Source organism: Colobus angolensis, unplaced genomic scaffold (genome assembly GCF_000951035.1).
Source record: "Colobus angolensis palliatus isolate OR3802 unplaced genomic scaffold, Cang.pa_1.0 Scaffold24, whole genome shotgun sequence".
Lineage (NCBI taxonomy): Eukaryota > Metazoa > Chordata > Mammalia > Primates > Cercopithecidae > Colobus > Colobus angolensis.
In genome coordinates, this window is record NW_012115599.1 from 10,430,777 (window position 1) to 10,440,021 (window position 9,245).

Below are 9,245 nucleotides of genomic sequence, written 5' to 3' on the forward strand. Positions count from 1 at the left end.
CCACACCTGGCTAATTTTTGTATTTTTAGTAGAGACAGGGTTTCACCATGTTGGTCAGGCTGGTCTCAAACTCCTGACCTCATGATCCACCTGCCTCGGCCTCCCAAAGTGCTGGAATTACAGGTGTGAGCCACCACGCCCGGCCCATCTGTGACTCTTGACCTACCTATTCCTTAATATACTTCTTGTTTGTGGTGATGTTTATGTGATGGTTTTCCATTCCTAGAGGGCAGAGCCCTGGGGGTTTTGTTCTGACAGCCCTCAGGTTGCAGGGATCACACTTTGAAGGCTCAGGCCACAGATTGACAGTGTACTACTGAACTGAATCCTTAGCTTGCTCACTCAAGTCCTGCACGCAGAGCCTGGCCTCTGTGGCATCTGGCCCCACAGCCCTCTCCCTCTTTCTAGTCTCTGGTAACCCCAGCCAGGAACCGTGACTCTAGTGGTTGCCAAAGGACCAAGCAAAGGGGAGGATCAAGTCAGAGGGAATGTATTGGTTATATAATTGCTGTTTGTATACTGACAGGTTGGAATTTTTGGAATGAGTTTTACACAGTTTAGTATGGTTCAGTGTTTTTCCAGAAGCATAGGTAGCCTGGGCCAAGTGGGAGGTTTCCCCTAGTCTGTTAGGATTCACCCCCATTCTTGTTTGCATGAGAACATCATTTTCTTCCGGAAAGGAAACGGGGGCTGTGACAGGCTCCCTGTGGTGAAGCCGACTAAAAGGTAAAGCAAAAGATTTTTACCATGGAAACACCTTAGCCATGCCCAGGGGCCTTGGGGGTGGACTTGGTGCTACTTTTATAGCAGGCAGTAGAGGAAGTGAGCTGCCAGCACTGGGCTGTGGGGGAAGCAGAGTACCCATTGATCAATCCAGTGTTTACTTTGTTCTAGGCTGTTTTGTCATGACCGTTCAACTTGGAGAAACCAATGTAGTTCAGTAAGGCATATGATTGACTACATAATTGATTAGTATTCGTTAAGAAAGTTACCTCCTGTTATGATATGTTTTCCTGTGAGAAAACCATGTTTAACTTACATCCTTTTTTTTTTTTTTTTTTTGAGACAGTCTTGCTCTGTCACCCAGGCTGGAGTGCAATGGTGTGATCTCAGCTCACTGCAACCTCCACCTGCTGGGTTCAAGCAGTTCTTCTGCCTCAGCCTCCCAAGTAGCTTGGACAACAGGTGTGCGCCACCTTGCCTGGCTAATTTTTTTTTGTATTTTTAGTAGAGACGGGATTTCACTACGTTGGCCAGGCTGGTCTCGATCTCCTGATCTCGTGATCTGCCTGCCTCGGCCTCCCAAAGTGCTGGGATTACAGACGTGAGCCACTGCGCCTGGCCTAACTTACATCCTTTTGCTCTTAGAACAAAACCTGCCTGAGCTTAGGATATCCAGTCCAGCACCCTGCTCTTGTGGACATAATATAAATAACATTTGGTGATGATGCTGCTAGCAAATAATTCCCAATCCCATGTTTCTTCATTTTCTCTGTATTCCTTTATTTAGAGTCAAGGTTTTGCCTCTTGCCTAAACTGGAGTACAGTGACGTGGTCATAGTTTATTGTAACCTCAAACTCCTGGGCTCAAAGCAGTCCTCCTGCCTCAGCCTCCCAAGGAGCTGGGACTACAGGCACGTGCCACCCACCACATCTGGCTGAATTTAAAAATTTTTTTGTCAGTCAGGTGCAGTGGTTCATGCCTATAATCCCAGCACTTGGGAAGCTGAGGAAGGAGGATTGCTTGATGCCAGGAGTTTGAGACCAGCCTGGGCAACATAGTGAGACCCCATCTCTTAAAAAAAAAAAATTTGTGGAGTCAGTGTCTCGCTTTGTTGCCCATCTCAAGCTCCTGGCCTCAATCAGTCCTCCCATCTCGGCCTCCCAAAGTGCTGAGATTTTAGATGTGAGCCGCCACACCTGGCCCTGTTTTCTCTTTATGATGTACTGCCTCACCTCTCAGTGACTCTGCCTACTGTAATGTCCCTTTCTGCCACATTGCCACTTACCACTGTCCCTATTTCTCCTTCAGCTGGATAGCTTTAACTTAAATGAATTTTATTTTCCATCATCTAGGTTAAGGGTGGCAAATAGGTTTCAACTCTTGGGCTATTACTGATTAATTAATAATGGCTGCCTGAGTTCTGGGTTGGTAACATTCAGAGGCAAATCTAGCTCAGCAGGGAAGAATACTGATTGATTAGCAATGTCTGTGATGGGCACAGGGTTGGGACTTGGGGCACTCATGTCTAAAATACTCATAAAAATGTTAAAAATCAAGAAACCTCTTAACACATCAGATTGTGAATGGTGGTTATCTCTAGATGGTTAGGTTACAGGGGATTTTAGTGTTCTTTTGATAATGTTCTATGTTTTCTACCTTTTTGATAGTGAACATGTATTATTTTAATGTGCAGGAAAAAATAGCATTATTTTGAAAAGGAAAGTCTTACTGGAATGAAACCAATGGCTTGAATATGCTATTAGTGCTAGATTCTATAGTTGCAATATGCCTAGCAGTGGGGTAGGTGTCACTGCCTTTTCCTTTCCTCCACTCTGAGAAATCCTTTGACCCTGGGCCATCATTCTTGCTGTGAGATAGAATGTGTGACTGACTGATTCATGTATCATCTTCTAATCGGGCAGGTCGAGGTGGTGCATCTATCTATGGCAAACAGTTTGAAGATGAACTTCATCCTGACTTGAAATTTACGGGTAAGTGTATAATTTGGCTGGACTGGTTAGGAATGGGGGTTTTAAAAGCTCACTCTTTTGGCCATGATTCAAGGTGAATGCCTGACACCGTGGCATGGTGCCAGATAACTGCCCAGCCATGGCGCCACGAAGTGCCCTCATGGATTAGAGAAAGCGGCGCCTCTCACAAAGTTCTGAGCAATTCTGAGTGCTGGTCGGGGTGTTCTAGACTCAACTATTTGTTAAAGGTCATAGGATATCAAAAGTGTCCTCAAAGAAACAGGAAACCTTGCTGGGCTTTTGAGGGCAGTCAGGAACATGGTCCACAGTTAGTGAGGAGCATCAGGGGTCAAGGCTGGGGAATAGGTGAGGATAAGGAAGATGAAGTCGTCAGAGTAGTGTAGTGATGGCCTTTGTACAGGGCAGAAAGCCTGCCCTGAGTGGTTGTCCAGGTCTGGACAGAAGCCAGAACAAAGTCCTGGCTGCTTTTTCATCCCTAGGATGGGACAGCAGCTCTACACTGGACCTGTGGGGTTATTTATAGTCTTTCCTTTCTTCCCTTTTCCCACCAGGGGCTGGAATTCTCGCAATGGCCAATGCGGGGCCAGACACCAATGGCAGCCAGTTCTTTGTGACCCTCGCCCCCACCCAGTGGCTCGACGGCAAACACACCATTTTTGGCCGAGTGTGCCAGGGCATAGGAATGGTGAATCGCGTGGGAATGGTAGAAACAAACTCCCAGGACCGCCCTGTGGATGATGTGAAGATCATTAAGGCATACCCTTCTGGGTAGACTTGCTACCCTCTTGAGCAGCTCTTCTGAGATGGCCCCAGTGGACCAGCTTCCAGATTACATAGAATGACATGTAATGCTAAATTTCATTTTGGCTTTGCAAATCATGAAGCTTAGGAGGCCTGGGGTCTTGGGTGAGTTAGAGATGGAAGTACATTTTAATAGGATGCTTCTTTTCTCTTCCCCCAGTGCCTAGGTTGCCAGAGCATTTGCACAAATGCCCCTGTTTATCAATAGGTGACTACTTAATACACGTGACTCAATGCTGCTTCTTGTGCATGTCTGCTCTGATATACTTCGAACAATGTAGCAGACACTGTCATTTCTCAGTGGTTTTGCCTAACCAAACTTCTTCCTAAGGAGATTTGTATTCTGGCCTACACTGCAGTCCTTCATTGTTGACAGCCACAGAATTCCAAACCAAGTAGTGTCTATCAGCCCTTTTAACTCTGTGCACACCCTATTTCAGTCTTATATTTGTTCTTCTAGGGAATGTATGCATCTCTCTATATTTTCCCTCTCAAAACCAGAACATCATCACTGCTGTTTCTGACACTTCAGATATCCCACGCAAAGCCACATTGAATTTTTGCCAAATGAAAAATGCATCCAACAATCAAGTTTCTAAGAAGGTGTCAAGTGGGGAATAATAATGTATAATAATCAAGAAATTAATTTATTAAAAGGAAGCAGAAGCATTGACCATCTTTTTACCAGAGAAGAGGAGAAATCTGTAGTGAGCAAAGGACAGACCATGAATCCTCCTTAAGAAGTAGTCCTCTCAGAAAGGAGAAGCGCCACTCAAGTTCTTTTAACCCAAGACTTTAGAGAAATTAGGTCCGAGATTTTTATATGTTCAGTTGTTTATGTATAAAAATAACTTTCCGGATTTTGTGGGGAGGAGTAGGAGAGGAAGGAAGTTAATACCTATGTAATACATAGAAACTTGCAAAATAAAATGCCATTGATGGTTGAAATTGCCGCTGTGGTCTGATTCTAAATATTGTATGAGGTTCCAATGGTCATTTTAATCCCAGTCATTTTAGGTAGTATTGCAGAGATGGTATGTTCAAGATTTCACATCATTTTAGGCTTGTGGATCTCCAGTAGACTTAAGAGCAATTCTAACTTAAAAAGGGCAGAACCAGAGAAAGAAGTTAAGTGACAGAAATTGACATTTCTGAGTAAGGGGTGTATTAGTCCGTTTTCACATTGCTATAAAGACACTACCTGAGACTGGGTCATTTATAAACGAGAGGTTTAATTGACTCACAGTTCCACATGGCTAGGGAGACCTCAGGAAACTTACAATAATGGTGGAAGGCAAAGGAGAAGCAAGCACCTTCTTTACAAGGTGGCAGGAGAGAGAGTGAGCACAGGGGAAACCACCATATTTAAACCATCAGATCTCGTGAGATCTCCCTCACTATCATGAGAACAGCATGCAGGGGGAAAATGCCCCATGATCCAGTCACCTCCCACCAGATCCCTCCCTCAACACAGAGGATTACAATTCGAGATGAGATTTGGGTAGGGATACAGAGCCAAACCATGTCGGGGGGATTGCCTGTAAGTGAACCAGGTGGATGTGCTAAGAGACCTGCACCATCCCTGGAATTTGCAGAGGGCCCACCTGTCTGGTTATGGGACCAGAGGCAGTATTTGTTGTGGTGTTTGCTTCCTTAAGCTGGTAGCTCCTTGAAGAGGGGATTATAACTTTAATGTTTCTTACTACTAGATCAATTTTGGAAATGGTGATTTACTTTATGGAATGGCCGAACAAGGTTCTGTTCCCCAAGCCTTCCCTACCTTCAACCTCTTTCTCTACCTTTCTCTTTTCTCTCAGTAGCAAAAAAGCAAAACCCAACAACAAACTATATAAATGACTTCGTAACTTCCCAGAGATGGTTTTTGTATGCAAAATAATGTTCTACACTCTGGAAAAAATAGAAATATATTTCTTTCAGCCTGAACTGGGTGGACATAATTGGATCTGCCTCTGAGAGCAAGGAATAGCACCTGTTCACTAACCTCCCAGATTCGTAATCCTGAAAATCTCCACTTTCATCCAGGGCACGGGGGTGGTGGAAACATATCATGGCTACTCTGAAGCAAAGAAGGTTCTGCATGCCTTGGGAGGAGAGCCATACAGGCACAGTTCCTTGTTTTTGGAAAGGGACACCAAATACATGTCAAGGCAGTCATGTGGGCCTGTACCAGTTTTCATAGGGGATATGACCTCAAAGAGTGAAGGTTGAATTGCTTCACAATTTGTGGTTCTGCCAGTTAGCCAGAGTTGTAGAAATTCCTGTTTCCTTATAAGGGAAGCTTGTCTAAAAGGAATCCTGCTTAATTCTTTGGTCATATGAGTGTTTACATCCTGTCAGGATTAGTACCATTGAGACAGGTCTCATAAAAGTGGGGTGTACTAGGGATAGCTCATTTTTGTTACATCTCGTCAGAGTGAGGATAGCTTATCAGGAGAAAGCAAGGATAAGTTTAAAACTTGTATAGAGATGATCAAAGATAGGTATGGAGGACCACCGAGGGCTCATCAAGGCACAGGAGAGATACAGCTCTCTGCTGCTTCTCATGTGGGAAGAGAAAGAGATTCTAGACATTTGGAGAAGGCGTAAAGTTGGAAGTAGATAAACCAGTGGAAAAGGCTTTGAAACAGGTGCTCCTGGGATGAGGGATAAGAGAAGCTTGGCACTCAGACTATAAAGAATATGGTCCAAGGGCCCTAGCCCAGGGCTTCTCACGCTTGACTACATGCAGGAATCACTGAGGGAGTCTGTTAGGAAGCAGCTTCTGACTCAGCACTCAGCCAGAGTCTGCAGTTCTCGCCAGCTCCCAGGAGATGGTGACTGCCGGTCCAGACACCACCCTTTGAGTAGTGAGGTCCTAGAGGTCACACATGTCCAACATGATTTTCCTAAGAGCAAGGGCAGTCAGGACCATGAGCCAATCTTCTGCCTCTTGGAGCAGAGCTCTCCACCTCATCCTGGTGATCTTGGAAGAGTGAAGAGGTTCAAGGCACAGGATGAGCTTCAACAGCTGCTGGCTTTGGCTACCAGGATTGAGCTTTATGAAAGTGTTCTTTTCCCACGACAGTGCCACTGGTATGTGGCACTGAGATACCCTGTGTGGACACCAGGGTGGGTAAGATTGTGTGGTCAGCAGACATCACAGAAAATGCAGGGAAAAGAGCATCAACAATGATGACATTGAGGGAAAGAGCTCTGGAACTTGACTGTTGGGGTTCAGATCCCAGCTCCACCACTTACCAGCAGCATGGACTTAAGTTTCTTAATTTCTCTGTGTTTTAGTTTCTTCCACTATAAAATGAGAATAACGGGCCACCCCTCAAGGGCTATTGTGAAGATTAAATGGGCTAGAACAGGTATTTAGAACAGGAACTGGCATTTAGAAAACACCCCCAAAATGCTAGTTGTTATTACCAGTGGCCCTTGAAGCCACCACACACCTCTCCTGCCTCTTCATCTTGACGTGTCCACAGCCTGACCTGTCTCAGCCTCTCACCTCACAGTCTCTCCCTCCCACCTCTGAGAACAAGGACCTTCTCTTACTCCCCTCTGTGAGTCTTCTCAACACCTTTGTAGTGCTTTGAGGTTATTGCTGAATGCATCAAATAAAATGTTCTCCATCAGAAAAAGATTGAGATCCTCTTATAGAAATCACTGTACCCCAACTCTCCAAACCCAGGCTTCAGCTGGTATGGCAGCCAAGCCTTTCCACTGAGCTCTCTGGAAGTCCTCAGCCTGATGTATTTTTGGATTGTGTCTCCAGAATATGTCAAAATAGCGTTCCCCACACAAACACGATTGCTACCCCCAGATCCTCGAGCCAGTCAGAGCTGTCACTGGGGCCCCTTTTGGCACCACTTCTTGCAACATGTGGAGGAGGGAGCATTGAAAAGCACGTTAAGGCGGTGGAGTTTACTGCCTACAAAGAAGCACTTTGTGGTCTCAGAGTCCTGTCGCCTAAAGAGTGAGTTACTACTTTTTAGGTAAATGCCAAGATAGGGGAATCTTCCAGCAACACTCTTACAGATGAGAGAAGCAAAGTGGGAAGAAAACATGTTAGGGTCTCACCCTAAGGTTGGCTTGGCCTGATTTGGGAATTGGGTTCCCGATTGTCCTTCCAAACGGATAACTCGAGATACTTAATTGCATCTGAAACCACAACCTTGCCAGTTGTGGGCAAGGTTTATGGACAGAGGGCTGTGAGGCCTTTTTGTGACCTTGGATGAATCACTTTACCTCTGGAACTTGGAGTGCTCATTCATTAAGGGAAGATTTGAACTAGCCCCCAGTTTGGGAATCTAGGTCATTCTGAGAAGATTCCTCCAGCTGCCAAGTTTCCATTTAACATGCTATTTTGGAAATTTGCCACTAGAGGCCACTGTGAATATAGTTTAGCCTTGCAGCTTTTTCAAAAGGCAGAAGCCTGCGGAAGCCTTTCGTGAGTTACTAAGACATGCCTGCTATTTCTTGGTTGTGGAAAGCCAGCAACTGATCAGATTGCCAGAGGGTAGAGTTGAGATGTCCTCCTGGCACAGAATGAGCCTGTAAACGTGCTCCGTTGGCACAGGCCGGCCAACCTTCTTTATTGGCTACGGGACTGGATGGAGGAGCCCTCTGTGCACGGAAAGGTTGGCTGAGTCCTGTTGGGTGCTGGTTCTGTAGCGTACCTTCTAAAGGGCTAGTTCCCTCCTGGCTGCTTATTATTCTGCTTTACAGTTGAATTCATTCAGTCAACAAGTAATTTTGGAGCTCCTCTTGTACATCCACCACCAGTAAATATTTTCATAGAATCAGAGAAAGCCAATGAAAAGGAACCTTAGAGGAAAGCAAAAAGTTATTGTCCCTTCTGTGTTTCATGGTCTGTGGATGCTCCTTGTACGTATTTTTCTCTCGATCCCCCAAACCAGCCTCCCGAAGTTGATATCATTATGCCCAATTCCTGGATGAGCAAATTGAAGACCAAAGGCAAGTAGCACAAAGCCTTGTACAGACTGAATGGATGGAATAAAGGGCTGGACGTTGCAAAGCTAATAAAAGGCAGGGTTGGGGCTTGAATATGGGGAATTTGGATCCCAAGTTCTGCTCTTTTCCTATGATCTCCACCTTTGACGTACAGAGGAGGAAGATGAGGTGCAGGAAAAGAGTAATTTGGTGGCAGGGCAGAGGTTAAAACCTGAATCTCCTGCCTTACAGGCTGGGGGTGTTCAACTGACTTCTCCATCCTAGAGTGTCCCCAGTCCAAGCTGGCTGGCTGGCCCTAGCCTTAGCTGTCTCCACGCTCCTTCCAAGCAGAGCCTGAACCAGGCCTGTGGAGACGCAGCAGGAGGGAGGGCACGCAAATGACCCTCATCAGGATGTTTATTGGACCATAACTGTATTATCCTCACCACTCAGCTAATCTCATAGAAATCACTTTCCTCTCCGTGAGGATCTGGCCACAACTCCATTAAGAGCTGCTGCCCTGCATACCTGTGAGGAAGCTCTTGTACAGCAGAAATGGAAGTGGAGCGGAGGGAGAAGTCATATTTCTACTTCCTCATTACACTGACGGGAGCAAGTGGCAATTTCACATTCACTGTATAAGAAAGGCCCTCAAAGGAAAGGGAGTTCGAAGTTTATGATTTTGGGGGCAACGTTCGGCTCTAAAGGAAACGTTTCCTTTGTGCTTCCCTTTTTTTTTTTTTTTTTTTTTTGAGACAGAGTCTCGCTCT

The 9,245-nt window shown here is 45.5% G+C and overlaps 1 protein-coding gene across 2 annotated transcripts in view; it reads left to right on the top strand.

The window, feature by feature from the left end:
* The window catches only part of PPIL1 (peptidylprolyl isomerase (cyclophilin)-like 1), a 20,814-nt gene extending 16,346 nt beyond the window's left edge, over positions 1-4,468 (top strand). For both annotated transcript variants that reach the window (XM_011945318.1, XM_011945317.1), the window contains 2 exons: positions 2,647-2,715; positions 3,267-4,468. In XM_011945318.1, the coding sequence (XP_011800708.1) occupies positions 2,647-2,715; positions 3,267-3,487 (290 nt within the window). In that variant the 3' untranslated portion in view covers positions 3,488-4,468. The remainder of the gene's footprint in view (positions 1-2,646; positions 2,716-3,266) is intronic.
* The last annotated feature ends 4,777 nt before the right edge of the window (positions 4,469-9,245 follow it).